This window comes from Phasianus colchicus, chromosome 12, assembly GCF_987193195.1.
Source record: "Phasianus colchicus chromosome 12, bPhaCol1.hap1.1, whole genome shotgun sequence".
Lineage (NCBI taxonomy): Eukaryota > Metazoa > Chordata > Aves > Galliformes > Phasianidae > Phasianus > Phasianus colchicus.
Window position 1 is genome coordinate 4,100,974 of NC_143447.1, and position 24,248 is coordinate 4,125,221.

Genomic DNA, 24,248 nt, shown 5'->3' on the forward strand with positions numbered 1-24,248 from the left:
ATAGAAGTCTGCTGGAGAAGGAGGCAGGTGAATGCCTGCTATAAGGTGCAGGCAGGGCTGCTTGCATCGCTGTGCTCTGTGAAGTGATAAATACAGATAAATTCAGCTGAATTAACAGTTCGAGAAGTCAGCGTTTAATTTCTCCCGACGATCAAGGGACAGATTCAGGGCACGCAAAAGTAAAACTCTTTATGTTTACCTTCATGAACCTTGATTTCTACCCCTGAATTAGAAACTGTGATTTTAAATATATATATATTTTTGTTGCAGTTAGTGCTAGCATGGGCTTTTCACAGGTGTAGAGATTTATTCAGATGGAGTCAGCCTGGGGGCATGTGCTGAGCGTGCTATCAATTGTTATCCGGGGGAGATGATAAGCATACATTAAATTCTTTTTAAATTCCATATTAAGTTCTTATTAAATTCTTAATCCTGCTGGTAGCAGGGATTCATGGATTCATATACGTGCAGTTCTCGCTATCATTGTATGAAACATGAAAATGGAGCTGCTTTAATTTCCACTCTGTCGCATATCTCACCCTCACCAGCAGTCTGTCACTGTAATGTGTTAGTCTGAGGCACTGGTCTCAGGCTTGGCTGTCATAGATCCCCAAAGGCTATTTTTTACATCCTTGCTGGATAGGCAAAAGGGGAATCACAGACCTGTGAAACACTACTATCTGTCTTCCTTCTATCTGCAAAAGTGAACACAGAACAGAGCCCAACTGCAGCGAAACAAAACAAAATCTAAATGTAATTAATGTTATCTTCTTGACATAAACTGGCAAATGCAAGAGCCGAAATGTCATCCCTAATTCATTACTCTTCATCCAGAAATTGCCTTCCTCTAATGGCTTGTGCAGCCCCGCCTTTCCTTATGCTGGGTAATTGATCTCAGGGCCTCGCAGTGGTTAGGCTGGTGCATTTCTCTGTTACAGGAGGACTTACGGCTCACTAGGAGAAGTAAAACATGCTTTGCAACAATCCATTGTGCATGTTGGTACCCCAGTGCACAGCCAAGTATATACAGATAAATTAACTTTTGCCATTGCCATCTTTTAAACATGAGTTATTCTGGCTTTATAACACCTGAATGTTATTTTAGTAGAAAGGTTTTGTTTTTTTTTTACCTTGTAGGTTATGTTTGAAGAGCTTGTTTCATCGGAACTGCTTCTGATAGGTAAAAGGAGGATGGAAAAGTGAGAAGTTCATTTGCTTAATGTATGGCAAATTCACCTGTAAGCAGCTTTATATGTCAGGAGTTAAAGGTTAAGCAGCAGCAAAATCACCTGCATGAGGAGCTAGCATACACTGATTTCAGGCCAGCAGTGTGTTATCGATGAAAGAAAAGATCCTCTTTTCATCTAAAACTTTCAAAAATGCCCATTTATGAACATCTTAGTGTAACAGTAACCATATCGAAAGATCTGCTTTTAACACAACATTTAAATGAAATAATTGCCAATCTGTTCACCCACAAGATGACCTCAGAGTTTTCAAATAGATGGCTGCTTCAATTAGTCCCCAGTAAGGTGCTGGTGGGAGGGCCAGCTGAAGCTGTTTGTGGAGAAGGTGCTTGACATGACTCTGTGGCATTAAACTTCTTATCATTCTTTTATTATTATTATTTTTTCATACTCAGAATGGGTAGAAGCCAATTGACTGAAGAAAAAGTGGCATGTTGCAGATCCCCTAACACCTTGCCATATCATCTGGAAACTTATTAAACTGGTGGTGTTCTGGCTGACAGCTCTTCACATTTACATAAGCCTACTGAAACATCAGGGAAATCTAAGGAGTTGGGCTTCTGCAAGCATTGGTTTTCTCTTAGAAATTCACCTCATCACCAAGTTAGCCATGTCAGACAGTGGTTTCTGCTTCCTGTGCCCTTAGAGTACTTGACTGTTTTGGTGGTTTTGTTTTTAACATAAAATGCAAAATCTCCCCAAGGTCTGGGTGAAGAAAAGGTAAGTGTTAGCAAGAAAGATGTATTTCAGTGCAATCAAATAACACTTCAAAATGAAACTTGTAAAAATATATGGGACAGCTTCTGGGTGCCAAGTTCCGTAATGAGAAAAGTAGTGAACCGAGAATTTAACTGTGAGTGGTGCTGTGTGAGGATACTTGAAGCAGTGGGAAATAAGGGCATTAAAAAAAAAAAAAAAAGCAATATCAGAGCCATATACTGGCCTCAGTGCACTGCATTACATTGAACAGGAAATGCCTCCAGGCTGTGCTTGGGTTTCGGCTTTGGAGCTCTTGGAGCAACCTCACTGCTTTCACTGTGGTTGTTTCAGTAAGTGCTCTGAATTTGATACGATTTCAGTTCTAATTGTTCCCTTAATAGGCATAACTTGGAGAATATAGGACACAAATACTTTATTTCAGATAATTCTCTGTATTCTAAGTCGATCATTTTTGCATTTGTTAATTGCTAGGTCGTTTCCTGTACGCTACTCCATGCAGCACCGACACAGGATGGTGTTTGTTCCAGTTGTCTTGGAGGCAGTAGTGCAGTCAGCAGCAATCATGTCAAATAATCACCGTGCTGTCTTTTCCACGAGAATTTGCCTATTACAGAGCTAGCCTTTTCCTTCTATTAAAACACATGTCAGAGTGAGACTAAGCTATACTTCATACGGAATATGCAAAACCAGTAACAGGTACATCAGATGTACAGAAATGTCATATATAAGTTGAAACTAAATCACAAAGATATCTGCTGGTTTTAAAAAACTGTTCTTGGCTCAGTCAGCATCTGTCATGAAAATGTTCTCCTTAGGGGGCAAGAGTGCCAAAAGCACTCATCACAGGTCCAAGAAGCACAAAAAGCACTTCTCCCTTTGATAAAGTACTGCTGTTAATGTGCAAACTTCCAGCAGCACAGTAATGAAGGAAAGGCTTTTTTGAAATCATCCTGCAGCCCCATTCCGGTTTCAGGTTACTGTTTGCTGCATCTATGGATTGAGCAAAATTGCATTTGCTGACAGTCTGTTTCTGTGTTAGTACTTGCTTATGTCCGGCTGCTTTCACTCCATGCCCCACTGCTTCTCACAGCTGCAGGTTTGGCCTGCTGAAACTCAGTGGGGGCTGCAGGGGTTTTCTGCGTGTGTTTTTTCTGCACAGTGATGAAAATACATATAAATGTGTTGGTGATTCAGTCTCACACAACAGCTCTATACTGGCCTTACTTGTATGGCAATTAGAATCCAAAAACAGAACTTCTGCACAGAATGGAGATGATCATACATCTACTGCATGAAAACTCATTTCATTTTATCTGGCACTGTTTAACTTTTGATTGGTGATTATTTAATATGATGATGTTTTCATGGTGTTTCAATCGAAGTATTCTTAGACACAGAGTCCTTCTGCCACAGTGCTAAAGATTGCTTGGGATTTTCCCAATGAAACCTTGAAATATTGCTGTACGATGTTAATATTTGAAATACAGCACTGAGCACCTCTCATTTCTTAAAAGCTGCTCAGTGAGATGGCTAAAAGGGATTCATCTGTCTTGGCCTGAGGATGTTATCCGAGTGCCTGTTTGGCACTGGTTTGCTTTATCTGTGGCCTGTTGGCATTTGTTTGAGACTGTCAAATTGGGGCTGACTTTTGCATTGCAAGGACTGTTTGGCTGCACTTATTTGCTTGTAAAGCTTTCTGATGTAGCTGTTGCAGGAGCAGAATAAGCCTACTCTCCTGAAATTATGCATATAATCATACATGTATTGTTGTAAAGGAGAAATATACATTTAATAGGTGCAAGAAATACCTCTGCACACTTGAGTATTGCTGTTTTCTCGTTCGATTCTATTCTTCAATTTTTCTTCTTTTCTGTGCTGATAAATGATACTTCTCTGTATGAGATCAGTTTTATTTGATTGGCAGCAGGTGCCACAGAACAAATCATAACGTGTTCTGATCCTGGAAGGATGCTTCACCTTATGCTCTGTATGTATATTACATGAGATTAAAGTTGGTTAGTTAATCAGTGCTCTCAGTATCATTATCTCTACTCCTGTTTTTTGCTCAAATCCTGTCGACCTAAATATAAAGCAGAACCAATCTAGGAGTTTGTGATGAAGTCCTGAAGGCTAATAGGAAGGTAGTGGACCGCTGTTTCTCTGTTACCATTCATCTAAACTCACGTTCCCCTGACACAGCAGGTCAAAGGATAAAACACACATCAGTTCTGGTTTTGCAAAACTCTTCTGTTGCTGTGTTGGTTTTAAAAGGAAATTCTAAGAGCAGAGATGGCTAATTCTGCTTCGCAAGCAATGCAGAGTGACTGGCAGAATGTCACAGTACCAGCCCCATTCCTGGGGGTGCCCAAGGCCAGGCTGGATGGGGCCCTTGGCTGCCTGACCAGCTGGGTGGCAACCAGCTCATGGCAGGGGATTGGAACTGGGTGGGCTGTAGGGTTCCTTCCAAATGAGGCCATGCTATGACTCAGTGATTCTATACGACCCAAGTGCACCAGCTGTCTGAGTCTCTTATCTGCAGAATATTTTAAGAAGCAGTTAAGCCACCTAAATGCCAAATATGAAAATAGAGTCCCATTATACAAGCTAATGATCTCATTAAAATCAATAGGAAATCTTCTGTTTGCTTTATGATATTCACTGTCTTTACTAGACATAAGGACGTTAAGTGGATAATTGCTGATTTGTTGAAGAAGTATCTTATCTCCAAACAACCATTAGTGATCCTTTATATTGGACTTGCAATTAGCTCCCTTCTAAGGGCACAAGGACAGAGCAGGTGGGATAGCAGGTCTTAGAAGAGAAGCAGGTTTTTCTCCCAGGCACTGGAGGAGGTAACATTTCAAGGCAAGACCTCTGTTCTGAATAACCTGAAGCCATAAGGGCCTGCTATAGTGTTTCTGGACATTGCATAGAATTAGAAAGAAAAGCCTATATTTTCAGGGTAAGTTTTTGTCAGAAATCTAGAACTGCTACAAATTATGAAAACTGTGTTCCCATTTCTTTAAGTAGTTAGCCTGTGCTCAAGTAGAATAGGCAGGTTGCTCTAAGTCCACGATTAACTAAAATACAGCCTATGTGATAACAGATGTGTTCCGTGACGTTTGTTAATTCAACATGTTAGTTTACTACTCGCTGTCCATCATTGTGTATTTTTCTGTATGAATGAAGTAGACAGAAGAAAATTGGATGAATCACCTCCGTGCTTCTCTGGCCGAAGGTTTTTAATTAAATCGGAATTAAGTTGCTGTTGTTCCAGCAACTACAAAATGGAATTATGCTTAGACCTGTGTTCCGTGGTGGCTCCAATCCAACCTGGGGCTGTGCTTACAACAGAAAGGGCAGCCCTATACCTCTTTCCTGCCACCGATAGATACTTGCTTTAACTCTGTCCCTTCTGTCAGTGCTAGTGTAAGTTAAGCTGTGTTGGAAGGCACAAAAAGGAGACAATTTAGCAAAAAAAGATGATGATGTTTTGAAAGTTTCTCAGTGATGTTTTCACAAGATTCTGGGAGGTGAAGGATAACTTGTCTTTTTCATCTTTATTTGCATATCAATTCCCTGACAGCTTTCTAGTTAAATAACAGTGCCTGCTGTTTTGTCAAGCCTGTATAATTACGGGATGATTGCTGCACAGAGCATCACAATCATTTGTGAGATTGTACCTGCCTTCACCAGTAAATGATGCATCCTTAAGTGGCAGTTTGATTGTAAGTGGTGAGCACGTTGGAATTAATGAAGACTTTCCCAGCTGGCTCCTATTTCACTTTATGCAGTTCCAGACAATGTGACATCTTTGTTAGCAGCTTTCAAGGTGCCTTCCTGTGCTGCCTTGTAACACTATTCTGCTGTGCAACACACGGAGGGGAAAGCTCTTCTCCTGCTGCTTCATACAGAGGAGAACAAGCAAACTGAGTAATTGATACCAGGCAGGACTGATAGCTTACCTGGACACCTGAGACAAGCTGGTTGATTGCTTCAGATAGCTGTGATCATTCGCTTTTCCCTTCTTTTGAAGCAGCAAGCATTTATAGCCAGATTAATTCTCACCTTAGGAATGAAATGAAATTTTCTCTCATTGCCTGTAGTGCAGAACAGGAGTGAAGGTATAACAGTTATATGTACTCTTCAGAAGAACTGCAGGCCTGATCAGCCCTAATCTTGTCACAAACTGCCTTTTAATATATATTTTAAATGTTTACATTAAAGGAGAAAGGCTGAATTCGTGAGCACGTGTCTGCCACATCTCCTGGGCCTGTGAGAGAAGCAACTGGTCATCGAGGATTGCATGCCTTTGTCATTGGAGCACTTGCTCACATGCACTTTCCCCAGCAGCTGGTAGCTCTATGACACAGAGCTGTATGTTATCCAAACCTACAGCCTGAACAGGAAGCTGAACTGGTCACCCAACATTTCATTGCCAACAGTGTTCCTAGTTTTGGAGGCAGGGCAGAATTTGCCCCAGACATCTAGTAAACAATATAGTGAAATTAGGGACTATTTCCTTCCATTAATGGCATGTGTCTGACTACTGTGCTTTTGCAACACCTGGTAATATAACCTGATTTGTGACGTGTAGAAATACACAAAGTGCAAAATATCCCAGTGCTCAAATTGCCATTCGCTTGTGAAGTGCCAGTTCTCCCAGCAAAACTCTGACATTGATAAGGAGTGATTTCAACAAGTCTGAATTGCAGAGTCCAAGTTACGAGATAGTTTTCTTAATCTGTTCATTATTTATTGTGTCCTAGATCTGTCTGTTGAATATTTTTCACCTATATTTTATTCACTTTAATTTTCCTTCTGATCATTTCACACGGAGGAACGTTTCAGCAAACTGAATTGTAGAATCATAGAATGGCCTGGGTTGAAAAGGATCTCAAAGATCATCTTGTTGTCCAACCAATTGCAAAGAAACTGCGTGTTTTTTTCTCCAGGAGTTCCACTCTAAGAATATAATTTTCCTGACAGCCCCATTCTTAGAATATTTTCATGATTTCGTAGCATATGATGCTTTCTGATGGTAAACTAGATGGTAAACAAATGGCATCTTTAATGTTTTTTTCTGCCAGATCTTAGTTTCCTTCCAAAACTATTAAGAAGTAATGATTTGCACTTACTTTCAGTGTTCGTATCGTACAGTAACACCTGTTGTGTTTTACAGGATTGCACGTTCTTCACTAGGAAAGAAATCCTTCGGTAAGTGAGCTATATTAAATTTTTCTTCATAATCCATGTGGAAAAAACTAAATCTTGCTTTCTGACTAGTGAGGAAGCTGGTTATTTTGGGTAACTGGATGAGTGTAGGATTGGACTTGGGATGCATGCATAATATGTAAATGTATGTAAGGAAAAAGATGCCAGGTTAATGTCCACACTATAGGTTTTTCTAGGGATCAGTAGAGAAGCTGTGACTATGCAAGAGGAATGTACTGCTCTTCTGCTCAGGTGTAAAGTGAGGGGTCAGGGGAGGCTTTGGTATGGGCTCCAGCATGGGGAAAACTGGTGGAACATAAACACTGAGATGTGTCCTCTGGTTTGTTTCTGTAGGAACCCTCTCTTCAGTAAGCTGCTAAGGCTGGGATCGCAGTGAAGCAGTTGTGGGTCTCAGAGCTTGAAGTACATAGCATTGCTTTGTTTCAGTTGTGATGGACTGGGGCAAACCAAAGTCATTCCTGTCTGTCTGTGCTGACTTCTAGCCTTGGAGCCTGCCATAGATTCTTGATCTTCTAACACTCAGACTAAGGATCTGTGCAAGTACAACATAGGTTTTTTTCCTGTCAATCCACTCATAGTTTTGCTTTCCCTGAGGATTTTTGCCCAAATAAGGAGGGAGGATGAATCTGTGGTTTGTGTCCAGACCTAGGAGCTCACAGTGTTCCAGGACTCTCAGATATGAATAAGATTTTTCTGAGATGTAAGAGGTATCAGGGAAACTGCTTTTGTTTTTGTAAACACTGGGAACTTCTTCTCTCAAGTCAAAAATAGATGTGGTCTATGTGAGAAATGTTCTCTGCCTTAGCTCTGTTGGCATAAACCTCAGTAAGTCATTCGGTAATTCTGTCAAGGCAAAAAGTAACGGTATGGTATTGGATGAGATGAATTATTTTTTATGGGGGAGAAAAAAACAGGTGATGTTTGAGTTAGTTTCTTGCATATTTTGTTCTCATTGCTCACAAAGAAGCACTTCTGGTTGGTGGACAACATCTGTGAGACCAGTGTGCAGTAGGGAAATAGCAGTGCCAGAGCTGAGCTTGGTCAGCAGCAGAATTTGTCATCATAGTTGTCTGAAACAGCAGTTGTGTGTCAGTGATGTTCCAGAAGTGTCATTACTTGCAGTAGCTGGATACTGAATAAAAGATGTCCGTGTGTAGCCACCACATCTCAGATACACACGTTATACAGCCAGGAAAAAAAAAAAGCCAACCAAGCAGAAATGGTTTAGTCTTGCTTTCTGTGCAAAGCAAACCTTTGGCCACTTTCTAAGCTCTGAAAGAAACCAGAAAATTCTCTTCTTCTGCTTCATGTGAGCATCTCATTGTACAGCTTGTGAAAGAAATTAACTGGGACTGAATAAATGAAAAAAAAAAATTGCTTTGCATTTCTCTAATTTCCTTTGAAGTTTAAACTGAAAAGAAACCAACAACCAACAGAGTGTAACAAACAGTTATTAATACTTGTATTCATACCCTGTTCCAGTGAGGGGAATAATTACAAACTAAGGATTTTATCTTAGCAGTTTGGCTCAGATTTGGCACTTGTGTTTGGTCTGTCAGGGCATTTGGACCCTTCCAAGGGAAGCAATTAACAAAGTGTGACACTGTGCCATCTTTCGCTTAGGGATGGTTCTTTTTCTTGTTTGGGAAATATTGAAATGGATGCCCTGAAAGTATAATTGATGTCTGCTGCAAGGAAGTAGATTAGTTTTTGGTATTTGTACAGCTAACATACATCTAGAGAAGGAAAATCTGCACAGATGGAGATCTGGAGTGTGTGTAGCACAGGCCTGATTTAAAGAATATGATTTAAAATATGACTAATTTTCTAGCAAGAATGCGGTGTTGTCAGGGTGAGAATGGATGCAGAACTGTAAAATGATAATGATAGAGAGGAAGTAAGGAATCAAGCATCTCCCTAGCAGATGTAATTAGGAAACTGCTGAATCTGAACAGGCAGACTTTGTCACATCTGGAAAACTGCATTTCCAAACTGTAAATTTGAGCCATCGTGAGCAGCTGAGAAAATATGTAAAGTGTACTTTTATGTATGTGTTTTATGTATGAAAGAAACACTGTGGATTTCAGGAGAAGTTGTTCCAAAGGCAGGAAAATAGAACAAGTCACTGTATGATAGGCTAACAGCAGTTCATAGCATTGGCCAAAGCTGGCTTTGAACTGAGTAGTCAGAAATATTACTTTTTTTGATTTTCCTTTTTTTTTTTCTGGGTTGCAATGGATTAAAAAAGTATATTTGTTACCATTGCACAGCTCTGACAGGCAGGTAAAAGCTGGCAGAAATGAAGAGAGATTTCCTTATGGAGATGGCATAAATTTTTTACATGCATTCTGGAATTTGGTGCACGGTAACACGTTGACCTTTGATCTCAAGGCACTGAATGTTTCAGGACATTGTAAAAATAGCAGGTATAAATGAACTGAATTTGCAGGTGTTGATGTCGTAGTATTCTGGACTGAATCTCCTTCAGAACTGTGTGATTTGAATCAGCATTCACAGATAGATAATTTGTGATTTTTGTTTTTTAGATCCTTGCCTTGCAAGTGTGTCAGAGGAGAGGATGTTGCTGATTCATAGGACTTGCAGATGAGGGAAGCAACACAGAAAATGATTCTCCTGATACTTAAGAACAAGATTTTTTTTTTTTTATCTCAAAAAACTTGTCTGGGTGAGATAGAGACTAAGGAATTGAAAGGTCTTTGTTTACTTTCTTACTCTGCTACTAGTCTATGTGTGCAACCAAGCACCTTGACAAATTGCCCCTTTAATTTGTCTGTCATACCCAGACTTCATATTTCAGTGCCTTTTAAGTGTGAAGAGAATATTCCCTTTGTTTAGGTTGCAAGCTCTGCCTGGTAAGGATAACTGAAGCTATTTCTTCCTACAGAATGCTAAATATGATCTTTGTTGTAGGTTTTGCATCCTGTTGCAGTGCAAACACTGGTCTGCATACTTCCTGAGGCTCCCAGTATCTGAGAGGTGTCACTGTCACATGATAGACCTGGTCGTTTAAATAGACAGCTAAAGTACAGTCAAGTGTTGACTGTGACAAGTGGTGTTTGAGTTAAAATAACCCTGACAGGCTTCAATGAGCACTGGTTTTCTAAAAAGCAAAGAAATGTAGATAAATAGCCTTGTGCTGCTGTTTTTCTCTACTCACTAATGTCCAGAGTGTGAGTGATACAAATTATAATGCCCTCTCATAATTTATTGTGGAATACAAATGCAGCTTCTTCCAATAAGAACATATAACTCTCTTTGACTTGAGTACCATGAAAGCCTAATAGATTGTATAAGTGAAAGTGTAAGGAAAACATCTATTCCCTGGGAAGAGAACAAAGCATGCACTTAGACTCAATTATGTGATTTTTGTTAGGGCAGAGAAAACCCTCCTTCTTATGGACTGTGTATGGGAGATAAGGGAGCCTTTGACTGCATGATTGTGCAATATTGTGCAAAAAAAGTGAAAAAAAAAAATCTGCTTAAGAGAAACTGTGCAACCTCAGAGTATTATCTGTGAAAAACAGATATTCTTGGGTAAGAGATTAGGTTCATGGATGGTGGATAACAGATGCTCTGTTTCCAAAGTACCACATACCAAACTGGATATTAACGTTTGATGTAGAGTGCTTAGAAGAATTAAGTCATGGGAGGAATTCTGAAAAAGCATGAAGGTGTAGGAGGAACAGTCACTTGGAATCGTTTTCTCTTCTGCCTTAATCCTCACAGAGTGATGTATCTACTTATTGAGAAGCTCTATACATGATCTGTTTATGATACAGCAGGTATAACTGTAACTGACTGTATTATTGTGCTAAGTATGAGCTGTTGCTTGCTGTCTAAGGGATGGAGTAAAATCAAGAGGTTTCTCAGCATGGGCTAAATTCTGTGGGTGGGAATAAAAGGGTTTATAATCCCTCAATAATTGGCACTTACTGATTTGTCATCTGCTGCAGTTTAGAAAGCAAGTAAGTACTGCTGTGCCTCTCATTATGCATTGCAGAATGCTTTCAGATGTGGCATGAAGGAAATGCAGATCCAAGGTTGTTTAGTCTGAACTGAATTTCTAGTGCAGCTGCTGAGTTCAGTGAGTTGATTCAGCAAGGAGTGATCTTGCCAAAGAAAAGCTAATAGATTTTTTTGACTGAAATGAGCCTTCCTGGCTGGCTGGCTGGCTGGCTCACCAACTATTCCTGTGAGTATTAGTGATGACCCAAAAGAAGGGACACAGTTGTGGACACAGAAGGAATAAAAGCTGCAGCTCCAATTTAGATGAATTTAATCTCATGTAAAACAGCATGACATTGCAATTAGGTGAAATAGGCTAAGTGGTTTTATCCTTTCCTCCCTGGGGAAAAATAGCCTCTGAGAAAACCCAAACAACAATAAATCTCTTTATTTATTTATTTATTCATTCTTGGCTGATTTAATGAGCTGAAACTGTCTCTGATGGATGAGTGCTGGAGCAAGAAAACGCAGCTGAAAATGAGGGAAGGAAAGGAGAGCTGGACTCTGCATTTCTGTGCAAGAGAGATGTTAGATTGACTTAGTGTAGGACTTTGGTACCGTGATCAACTTATGACCATATAAATGCAGGATGCTGTCGGGGGGCTCTGAATGTGTTCTCCTGATTGATAATCTAGGTGTGGAAAGCAAAGCACGAAAGTGTGTTTATAAACTGTCAGCAAATAGAACAGCTCATGAATATAAGGTGAGAAAGAAATAAGCACAGCAGAACAACAATCTAGGAGGAGAAGAAAACCCAGTATGGACTGCAGAAGAGGCAAACGTGGCTGGTGGAAGAGAAAAGCCATACACTGTTATTGGTGTTTCAGGTGACTTTTTATCACCAGAAAATCTAAATATACTCCCTGGGAAGTGCTTCACACAACCCATCAGATAGCACTTGTGAGCCCAGGACAAAAGGATGCTAAAGACTGGTGGGTAATGTAGACCATATTTGTATCACTACTGAGAATGTATTATCTAAAATACTTAGAGGACAGCTGATAAACGTTTAGAACCTTACTAATTTTTTTGATAGGTACATGCTAGGGCTTTGAAAACATGCTCCTCTGTTGCTCAGAATGTGGAAATTAGTCCAGACCTTCAGGGCACAACTTCAGCATACAGACAGATTCCAGAACACCGGCTCAGTTCCTGGATGCCTAGAACATAATGCGTGCTCAGAAGCAGCCACTGTGAATTTGCTGAAAGCAGATCTCCTTCATGAGTGGCTACTCTTGTGGATAAGAGAGAACAAACAAATGCAACATATCTTTATTGTGGTGAAGGCTGATTGTATATTCCTGCATGTGTTAGTCCTTTCCTGCCTCTGTTATGTAAATGCACTAACTTCTTGGCTAAGGTACATGTGAATGTATTTTTTAAAAAATCCTAAAGAACACTGAGCAGAAGTGAATCAGACACTGAAGATCAGCCTTACAAAATCATATATATAGGCAAAATTGGCAACAAGCTGAACTGATATTCAAGCAGTAAAGTGCTATCAATAGATAGGAGAAAAAGTTGCAAATGTGGAATGCAATGTAACTGCCAGTTGTACTCAAGGTATGTGACAATGGGATTAGTTGGTATTAGTAAATTTTAAAAATAAATATCCCCCCCATACCATTTAAAATAAATAAGGAGAGGGGAGAAATTCCAGTCCAGTCAGCATCACTGGGACCTCAGTAGTTGGCATTACTGTTCCAAAAAGATTTGTTGTACTGGAAAAGATCCATTAGAGGAGGGGGGGTGTGTGTGGAAAGAGGCTTAGGAAAAAAATCCCAAAACAAACAAACAAAAAAGCCCACCACATCATATTCCTAGCAACAGTCTGTTTGCTTAACATGCTTGTCTTGTGGTTGTAGATGGGAACAAGTGATTAAGTTGTCTCCTGCAAGGCAGTGTTTCTCTTCCTCAGTTTTGTGGACCAGATTTTCTAGCAGCCAACCTTTAACTCCAGTATTAATGCTTGCCTGCTCTCTCTCTAGACCAGCACAATTTGGCATTCAAACCCTGATTTCTTGGACGTCTGTTCTAGCCCAAAAGCACAAATTCTGTCAATTAGAGTTGTTTTATAATTTGAGACTGACTTATCCTAGCTAGACAGCTGCTGGAGGAATATGGCACTAAATCACCAAGTTGGGCACCAGCTGGCCAGTTTTGCAGAACATCTGTGATTCTGTTGCATTGTTCTGTCTGCCTGTTCCTTGGCGTGTCTTTGAAGAGAAAAAGATAAGGTTCAGAGGAGCCAGTCTGGCCCATCCAGATTTGCTGGATTTTAAATCTGAAACCTGCCTGACAGTTAAGTTGGGAAGATAAGCAGAGGTTTCCTCCAAGTGTCTGCAAAGCCTTCCTTATAAGGGAGCAAGTACAAAAAAGTGCTTGAAATGCATCTCCCCTTTGGAGCAGGCTGCTGTGCAGATGGAGGGAGAGGCTGGAACACAGCTTATGCTTTCCTAACACATCCTGTCTTTCAAGAAGTTTGGGCCCTACATAAAGAAGGGTGAACTGTGCTTTTGTCAGCTCTGGGGAAAGTGGGGTTTGCCAAGAGGATGAAGTCTGGGGGGGCTTTACCCCGTTGGGAATCTTCTGATTGTATCTAAGAAACTGCATGCAGGAAGAACATAAATCCTGAAGCTGCTGTTGATCTTGCTTATTATGTTTCTATTCCTGTTGTTAAGCTTGTTTAGCTCCCTGAATGAAAGACATCTAGGCCATTCTTTATGACCTACATAAAGTTTTCTTTTATAATACTTCAGTCACGTTGCACATGGTTTGTTAGGCACAGGTGAAAACAACTCATTTTCAGTACTGACCTGTATGGAGCCTGGAACACTGTGATCAGTTCTGGGCTCTCCAGCACAGGAGAGGAGTGGAACAAACTGAGGACAGCTGGGCAAAGTGCCTCCTGCACGATGGAGGGACTGGAGAGCCTCTCTTCTGAGGAAAGTCAGAGCAAGGATCATTTCAGCTAGCCAAGAGGATGCTTGGGGAGAATCTTGTCCATGTGTACTAATACTTGAGGAGAGGATGGAAAGAAAGTAGAACCTGTGATGCTCAGTGACAGGACAAGAAGCACTGAGCTTTATGGAGTTATGTGAATGCTTTTATGCTTACATGTATTGAAAGACAAAGTCTTCCTAATGACTACATCTTTTAGAATAAATTTGTTGGTATAAACTATGCACCAAAGACATTTCTCATGCAGAATTTTTTATTTTACTGCAGGTGTTTTTGGAGGATATTTATTTAGTATTGGCTTGAGTGAATTTGTACTGCTTCATTTTGCATTGCAGAGATGAAAGAGCACTTGACATTAACTAAAAGCTGGCAGAAGGTTTATCTATCCAACTTGTCTCTTATGCTGCCTTTTTATAGATTTTGGTGTGCAGTTTTTTATTCTATACAAATAATGAAAATAACTTTGACTGGAAAGCGAAGAAGGTAGAAAGCATTTCAGTTTCCCCTTTCAGCTATTCCTACACATCTCTCACTATTCTTTGTACCCATTTGTCACATGGCCATCTGTTGAGTTGGGGTCTGAGTGATCCTTTATGATGTTCCTCTCTGCTGCCTTCAGATGCAGCACCATGTTTCCTATTGTTTTGTTTCAGTTATATATAGCCCCTATCTCTAAGAGAGTGCTTTAACCCCTCGCAATCTTTGGAAGCAGTAATTTTCTGAGGAATTGTTGCACCATGGAGATTTGTGTGCTAGTTACTGCATGCAGTGTGTAATTGTCATTGCAAAAGCAGCCAGTGAATGTGTGATGGTGTGATTTCACCTTGATGGGTAGCTGAACTGTGCCACGTGGCTCACTCATGTCCTCTCCTCAAAGGAATAGGGGAGAAAATACAGTGGGAAAGGTATCAAGGGTTGAGATAAGGACAGGGACATGGCTCACCAGTTATCATCATGGGCGAAACAGTGAGCATAACAGAGATTCATGTAATTTATTGCCAACTACTACTGTGGCCATTAGAGATAATAAAAACAAACTGAAAACACCTTCACCCACTTCCATCCTCCCCTACCTCCCACTGAGCGGTGAAGGGGAACAGGGGCAGCAGTCAGTTTATAACACTTCTCTGCTGCTCCTTCCTTCTCATTCTCCTCCCCTGCTCCTTAGGTCCTTCCCATGGGATGCTGTCCTTCCCCAAAAGATCCTGTGTGGCCCATAGGCCACAGCTTTTAATGCCCTGCTCTCTAACATGGGTCTGTACCGTGGATCCCGTTCTTCAGGAACAGTATGGTCCAGCATGGATCCCCACAGGCAGCAGCTCCCCCAGACCTCATGCTCCAATGTGGGCTCCTCTCCATGGACTGCAGCTCCAACCCAGGACCTGCTCCTGTGCAGAGGCTCTCCATGGTCTGAGTTCTCCTTCAGAGCTCATCCACTGCTGCTTGTGGAGATCTGCTCTGTGTGGTGTCCATAGGCTTCAAGGCAACAGCCTGCTAGTGCGTGCATCCTGACAATTTGCATCACCAGGGCATCAATTGTAAATAAGTTCCCATCTCTGTCTTTTCATCAGCATGATGCATTCTTCCCTGCAGTCTGTGCAATGCTGTCTTAAATGCAGTTGCTTTTGCTCATAGCTGCTGTTGTCTCCAGAGGGGCTGAGTGCTCAGGCCTGTCTCCAGGGCTATGGACTGGCTCATCAGTGCTGCTCTGGTCTCTGAAGCACTGAGTTCCCTGCATATTACCAGGAGCTGTTCTACAACTCTTCTGTGTAACCCTTCTATCTGAACAAGAGGCAGTAGCTTTGATTTTGGTGGAAATTTTTTTTATTCCATTCTCTACAGTTGATTTCTGGCCAGGTCAACCCACAACTCCTCTGAGCTGCTTGGACAGGCTGCTGGCACTCTTGGCTCTGTTTCATTGTGCCAATGAAGCTGCACTGCTATTTATTTTCTGTGAATACGCAAAAGCAATGTAGAAATTAGTCTTTTGGGTGGTATTATTAAAGTTGAGTGTGCATTGAATACATTCATGTTGTTTAGCATTAAATAGGGATAGATACATTCCTGAATAAAATTCTTTCTTCTCCATGACATAAATCAAGTGGTCAGTACTGTGGAGGCAGCTCTACATTTGGTGAGATGTTGCATTAAACACATTGGATCCTGAAGGCCACTTTAAAGCCTCTGCTTACTTCCTTCTAATCAGTGAGCCATTACAAGGTTTTATCTTTTGTTTTCAGCACTACTTCAGCACAGAGTTCTCATTACACAAGTAGCTTCTCTGTACCTTAACACACCCAGTGGTGACCTTGGGGACAATTAGACTTTCTCTCCAAGTTCAGTAGCAAATTAATTTAATATAAATGCATAAGCAGCATTAGTGTTGCAACTCTGTGAGCTCCCTCAAGGAGCTATGAAACTTCTCTATTTTCATCAATTCCTTGAAGCTTAGAGTAGTTTCCTAAGTGTTCCATAAGTGCTTATGCTAGGGAGATGGGTCAGTGGGAAGACCTGAAGTGCCTGCAAGAACAGATCAGTAGTTTGGGTTTGGGCTGAATTAATTTGTTAGCAGTTTGTTAGGGAATCATGGCTTTAACTCCAGGCTTTAGTACATTAAGCTTAAACATACACCAATATCTGAAGAAACAGGGCATCATCTGCCTGTTAAAACATTTGTTACTACATCTCTTCTTATTCTCATCTGTGGGAAGGAAAACACTAGTAAATGCTACCAGCTCTTCCTCTGCATCCTCAATGTCTTGACAACAAAGGGAGCACATCCAGGAATGGGAAAGTAATGATGCAGGCATCCACAAGAATTCCTAGAAGCAGGTAGTGCAGAGCTTGTAGTCATCACAAAGACACTGAGGCTGGTTGCAGACTCTGGGCCTATGAATATACATAACGGTCTGTTTATGGTAAATGGCAGCCTTTCCAAACCTATATGTATTTAAATAGCACTGCAAAACCTTACATTGCTCCTCTGATAAGACGTAACTGTTTCTATGACTAGGGCAGAGAGCCAAAGCCACTTTGTTTTTATCAGATATGCTTTCTGTTCAGGGACAGGCTGAGTGAAAGAGCAAAAGCCTTTCCCAGCTAGGTCACAACTACTTGTGAATTCAGATCATCATTTGAAGTGCTTTATGCTTCTGTAAGAACAGAAGAAACATTAGAGCTGTTGGCACAGGGGTTTAATGGCAAACCATTTCCAGTTAGTAATTAAAGTTACTGAGAGATGTGTCAGAACAGTAATACACACAGTGCCTATCAGTGCAGCTCCTGGGAGATGGCTGGTGGGGCTGGTTCCCATATTGCTCATGGTATTTGCTCCATCCAAGTGTGAGAGCAGCATCACCAATGGATTGCATGAAGGCTAGAGTATCACTGCTCTAGACTAACACTATATTTCACTACATGATGTATGTTTTTCTTAGAACTCCAAAAGAGGCTGAGGAACTTCTATTGTTTTTCTATTGGTTACCCACATTGAGTTATGCTGGATACTGCATCAAAGCTTTTCAAAAAGATGGAAATTTGGTAGGTTTTGCCTTGTACACTTAAAAATAACAATTAACTGGATTTGTGTCTGATTGCTGAGACTGAATGTTAGGAAATGGTTCTTCATGAAGAGAGTGGCTGGGCACTGGAGCATGCTCTTTAGGGAAGTAGTTGCAGCACCAAGCCTGCTGGGGTTTGAGGAGTGTTTGGATGATGCTCTCAGAAAGATGGTTGGATTTTGGGTGGTTCTGTGTGAAGCCAGGAGTCGGTGATCCTTATGGATCCCTTCCATCTCACGTTACTCTATGATTCCATGATTCTATACCATGTGAATTGAATTGATTATTTAAGCTGACTGTTTTTTCTACTTGCTTACAGGTTGCATGGCCGGTACCATGAAATGGCACCAAACGTTGTGCCCATGGACTACACAAAGGATCCTGATGTTAAACTACCTATGCAGCTTATAATAAACATGCCTGAGCTAAAGGTAAGGCTTCTAACTGCTTACAGACTGCACCTTGTTAGCTCTGTAAATTGTCTGCCAGAGGTTTTGCAAAGAAAGTTTGGTGCCTTGAAGCAGTGTGGCAGCCAAGGTCTTTCCTTTGCTGTTACTGTTCTAGGACATAGCCAGGCACAGAAACAGGAAAATATTTAGGTGGATGTTTCTCTTGCATAGATAGCTGGAATAGAATTTAAAGGAAATGAGGAGGAAATAAAAGTAAATTTTATACTCTTTCCACTTTGTATATGGTGTCCTTTAGAAGTTATTGGGCTTTGACAGGGTTGTTTTTCTAATGACTCCCTTAACAGCATTGCTTAGATTAGGAATATAATGAGTGTGTACTTCTCTGTTGTTTAAATAGTTACAGAAATGAAACCTATGATGTGATACAGGCTTTTCCTAGAATTTATAAAATGTTTCTTTCATCAACTGGTTGAGAGCTGTGCAGCTTTGGAACCCCCAAAGCTATGTAGCTCCTAAAGCTAAACAGTCCAGCTCTGGGTTAGTTTCTTACCAGCTGTTTGCATCCTCTGTGTCCTTGACAGCCAGGGGTATCAGTGTAATTCTGTCCTCTGCAGCTTACAAAGCTGACCCTCCTAGCTCATCTGTAATGACATGAATGACATTTAATAAATCATGGAGGTACTGGAGTTTAAACAAAAATTATGCTTTGTCCATTATGCTGCTTTGTGTGAAGTAGAAACAGGATGTGAAAGTAGCGTAATTCAAGGTTTGTTTATTAATGAGATGTTAATAGCAGCAACAGCATTCCATAAACCATTTGTTTTCAACGTTGTGTGTGCAAATGTGTTGAAATATCTATTAAAGACCCTAAGTTATGTGCCTGTGTAGTTAATGAAGAAGAAAGTACATCTGGAAAAGTAATTACGGACTTTGAAAACAGATGGTATAAAGATCTTGCTGAAATGTTCTTTTCAGTTCATCAATGCATAAAATATCTTTCTGAGCATTAACTGTTCAGATATCATATAAATATTTCATGTAAATTTTATATAACACAAATGTTTGCTTGCTTTTTTTTCTTATACAAGTAAAGAAATCAGGCAAATCTGGAAAAGTCCACAGTACTTTGCAAAAGTGCCCTGTATTTTACTTACCTCAAACTGAATCCCAACTGGGGATAGCAACACCAATTTCTAAGCTGATTATCCAGAATTAGATTGTTTAAAACATAATTAGACATCTAAATCAGTAGCCTGAGCTAAGTTCTAGCACAAGCAGACTTAATTGGGCCCATAGGCTCTCAGATGATGCATATTATTGAATAGGTAATGGAGCTAAAAGTTGGGAATTACAAGGCTTTCTCTAAGCCTTCTTTTTCCTCATAGGTTCTGCTGAATAATAATAGCAGGTGAACAAAAAGAGAACAATTATGTACTACTTTTCAAAAGGACAAGGAGATATTTCATGAAGTTATCAGAGAGATGGCTGACACAGCACATGAAAATATCGAGGAACTCCTTACCACGAGACATTCAAAAATGTCATCAAAATAATCTAAGTGCTTTTATGGAGCAGAATTCCGCAGTTGTTGATAAGTTTTATGATTTGTATGTGATCTCTAACTCTGGAAGGCCCCCAAATATCCATTGCACTCACCTTTTTGAAAATAGTTTCCCTATCTGCTATGGTTCCCCGTTAGAATTAGGCTGGTGGTCTGGATGAACTGATAATTATGATAGTTGCTGTGTTCTACTTTTTTTTTTTTTCCCTTAGAGGCAATCCGTAGACCAGATGAATTCATTTTTAATGTCCCTATGAGATTTGTCTGAGATTATTTAATTAAAAGGACTTACTCTTAGCAATAAGCAAGAGCCAATTATATGATGCTCACCAGCTAGGACAAAATGAAGATTATTTTTGTTGAAATAGGATTATTTACTGAAATGCTGACATGTTGGATGGGCAGACATATATAAAAGTGCAAATTAGTATACAATATCACAAATCACTAATGGTCTTACCTATATGAATGTAAAGTAATTGGATTTTTCAGTACCTGGCAGGATAAAATAGCCTGTGCTTCACATCACTGTGGGAGTATCTTGGTTGTATTAAGCCAGCTAGTATTTTTGCTTATACATGAATACTGCATTTTTATCTTTGTAATTAAAATCCATCTTCCTTAAGGGGTTTTGATTCACTCATCCATTGTTGCAAGTAGTTTTATCTCTCTTTAGCAGGTCACATCTTATTCACTGCTTTAGTATCTTAGGTGTTTGTACTGGTGCTTCTGGTGTGGAAGATCCTGTTTCTTTATTTTATTACTGAGCCTGAATCTCTAGGATATTGGTAATGCAATATGAACTGCTCTGGCTGGTTATGTAGCTCTTATGAAGCCCTTAACTGCCAGATGGCCAGAATTTGCTTTGTGAGAAATCAAGACAGGCTGATTTCAGCCTTCAGTTCAGAAAAGACAGTGAATAGTGATAATCACACTTTTTATTGGCTTTAATGGTGGTTTTATTGGCTTTAATGATGTAGGATCAGGCGCTTAGGAAACTGTTGCTTCTATGAAGAGATTAACTACTATTTTTACAGGACAGCAGAATGTTTAAAGTGAGATATAAAATGTAAGTTTCGTTTTGAACCATAATTAGATTTTCAGATACAAGAGCATATCTCACTGCCATAGCAAACACAGGTGGTAAAGGGAGCAGATTAAAGAAGTGTATTTAAAGTGGATCAAAATTGATCCTCTTGCATCCCTTCAAGTCTGTGAAGCTTTCTGATCCAGCTTTAGAATACGTCATGAGGGAAATTGAACTTGATTTTATGCCAGCAACAGGACAGAATTTGCTGTCAAATTTAATAATTCTCTCCCAAATCTCAAGAGACATGGAAGACTTTAGAAATATTGCTGATTAACCACTCATTTCAGGAACAGAGTTTATAAGAGTTCATAGTGAGCTTGTTTCCAGTAAAATAACAGTCAAATTAAGATAACAGACCTTACTTCCCTCCCCTGCCCCACGTGTCTTTCAAAATATTATCAGTACAGGATTTTAAAATGCCAGCAAGGATATCAGCCATAAACCTGGACCATCTGTGGTCATGACGAATTTTACTACTTCCTATACAGGTGGGGAGAAAGAAGTCTTTCATGCAGAGTTCATTTTCCAAGCAATGTGCGTATTTACTGTAGTTAATATGGAAAAAAAAAAAAAGTCCTTAACCTTTCCAACTTTCCCAGACTGCTAAACAAATTGTTAGTGTGGGTTCTTGAGTAAGTTCTCATCAAGGCAAAGACTAAACTGATATCTGAATCTCAAAATAGAAACAAACAAACTAAATGTCTATTGAATTTTAATAAAATTAGTGATAATTTCAATGCACCTGGCTTTTTTCATATGCACATTACACTTCTAGTTACTGGCAATGTTCAGCTCAATACCACTGCAGATTCTGACAAATGGATAGAATCAATAATGCACTTTTCTAAATTAGATTCTGCTAGTATAAAGAAACATCTTTACTTCACGCATTAATGTTTTGAGCCAGGGTGAATTTAAATATGATACCTGTGTTTCAAAGAAGAACTTACTTAAATTGGTAATGAATTTTTCACTAATTCATGGTTCTTAAGTTGAAAGTCAGGGCAAGCGATAAATAAATAAAGAAGGGGCAGATACTTTAAGTTGATTAGGTCTACCATTACACTGAAGTTAGCAGATCTAGTTTACTCCAACTGTTTCATTGTAGTCTCTGTTCTCTAATTTTGACCATTGTGGTTACACAGGCAAATATATCTACTAAATTAATGAGAGTGTATAAGCATATCTGAGATTACAGCAATTAATACTGCAAATATGTGGCAACAGTATGAGCTGCTCAGTGTGAAACCATGTAGAAAGGGAAGATTGTTTCAAAACAAAACTGATTTCACTTGCCTTATCTCTGTCATTTTTTCATAGCTGGATGTAGGAATGTAGCCTGATCATAGAGGTCGCATATGATCTGCAGAAGTGCATGTGTGGCATCGTCATTGTGGTGTATGCATCCCTAGTAGTCAGAATCTTCAAGCTGGTATATGGTAATGCAGCAGTCTTTGTGTCAAGAGTAGAGTAAGTTATAAAAGGGCTTTCTGGAGGGGAACGATTTTTGCTTCACTCACTTCACAGTCTGCTGGTTTCCATTTTTGTCTCATGCTCTGACTTCATTGATCCTCACAGGCCTTGTCATTCACTGCAGTGGTGAGTGAGGTAGTTCATAAATCCACACACGACTGCAACGGAGTGAGCAGCAGGCACAGGAATCAGTCAGGAGGAAGAAAGGACACACAGGGAACAGTGAATTGGTCACCTTTCAGAATCATTTTCAAAATTATTTTTTATAGGTTTGAGCATGAACGCATGCATGGTGCTTCACAATAAAATAAAACCATTTCCTGTGATTTTAAGCAGTGCTTTGCAGACTGCTTTATGTGTTTGGGCATCTCTGCTAGTGTCACTTGGAAATCCCAAGTAAAGGCCAGTTTATGTGGATGTAAAACTGAGAAGCATTTTGTAACGACTGCTCAGCCTCTCTGGCTTAGTTACCTTAACCTAAGGAGAACTGTTTCAGATTTATTTGCAACATCTTACTTCTAAGGCATAGTTTGTGCTAAAAGGACATTGTGCTTTAAATTAATGTCAAGCTGCAAGATGATTGCAAAATGGGTGAGGCAAGAGGACACACAGTGCTTTCATGGTGTGTTTTTTTCACACCTCTGATGGAAACGAGAGCAAGGTGTGAGTAACGAATGACATGGTAAGATTTGACTGCAACTCCTGGCATGAGGCCAGTGATAGTATTCATAGAATCATCGAATGGCCTGGGTTGAAAAGGACCACAATGATCATCCGGTTCCAACCCCCCTGCTGTGTGCAGGGCCGCCAACCACCAGACCAGGCTGCCCAGAGCCACATCCAGCCTGGCTTTTTTTTGTTAGAAAACTAGTCATCATGATTTATCACATTGTGTTCTAAGTCCTTACACCAGAATAGATGTGATGGTGAATTAAAAACATGTAGAAATACAGCTAAGTAGAAAAGACAATGGTCAAGAAAATAGATAGCTCTTTTACAAGAATGGCTTTACATGGCTTCAACAGCAACAATCTGCAAAACAGCTGAGTTTTAGCTGTAATAGTTCTTCATCGTTTCTGCCTCATTTTTATTGTGAGGATGGAAACAGCTTCTTAACAGGACAAATGTAGGTTTTCTGTTGTAAAAGTGTTCTTTCTCAAACAATTAGTACTTGAAGGAAAACGATCTATGAAGGAACAGTATCATTTTCCCCATTGCTCCCTTCCCCCATGGCTTTTCCTTTAAATATGATGGAACCTTAATCTGTGCTCTTTAGAGTAGAGGTAATGAAATTACAGAAAGGATGTGAAAAGTATCTGTGAAGGTAAACTAATACTTTCCATTGTGTAAACTACAGATATACTGCCAGAAGACACACAATATGAGAAAGTTAAAGGAAAGGAATCAATACGAGGAAAGATTTTATTTTTCATTTAGATTTTAGAGATACATTTGGCAAAGAGTCACTTAAGAAACATACCCAGGTCCTTTTAATTCATTGCTGGTATTTTCAAGGCCTCTAACATGTCAAGTAGTTAATTCATCTTATGCAACCACAGGTGAGATCAGGGGTAGCACTTGCAACAAGGAGGTCCTGGGTTTGATATTCACTGCTGATAGGGATATTTGCATCTGTGTAGTCCTTGTTTGTAATTCAGTGCTGCCTCTAAGATGTCAGTTTATTGCTGTTGCCATGTCGCTTAGTTCTGATGGGGTCGGTTCTGAAGAGAGTGATGTAGCATTATAGAAATCAGAACAATAGCATTTCTAACTTGTTGTTGACTGAGCATTCCCTAATATTTATGCATTTAACAGATACATTCCTATTTATGTGCTTTGAGGAAGAAAGTGGGACAAATTGAGTCCTGCTTTGTCTTGGTGATAAGCTGACCACTGAAAAACAGCTGAAACAACAAAATCAATCATTTTTTTCTGGAGCAACTCTCCACATCCGTATTCACAGGA

The 24,248-nt window shown here is 39.9% G+C and overlaps 1 protein-coding gene across 6 annotated transcripts in view; it reads left to right on the forward strand.

Annotated features, from left to right (window-relative positions):
• CIB2 (calcium and integrin binding family member 2) overlaps positions 1 to 24,248 on the forward strand; it is a 35,658-nt gene that overhangs the window by 1,685 nt on the left and 9,725 nt on the right. The window contains exons 2-3 of one of the 6 annotated variants that reach the window (XM_090148697.1): positions 7,150 to 7,184; positions 18,069 to 18,180. In XM_090148697.1, coding sequence (XP_090004823.1) covers positions 7,150 to 7,184; positions 18,069 to 18,180 — 147 coding nt within the window. Of the gene's footprint in view, positions 1 to 7,149; positions 7,185 to 11,942; positions 12,792 to 18,068; positions 18,181 to 24,248 lie in introns of those variants that run through there. The other 5 variants (XM_090148695.1, XM_090148694.1, XM_031616379.2 and 2 more) reach the window with 5 other exon arrangements.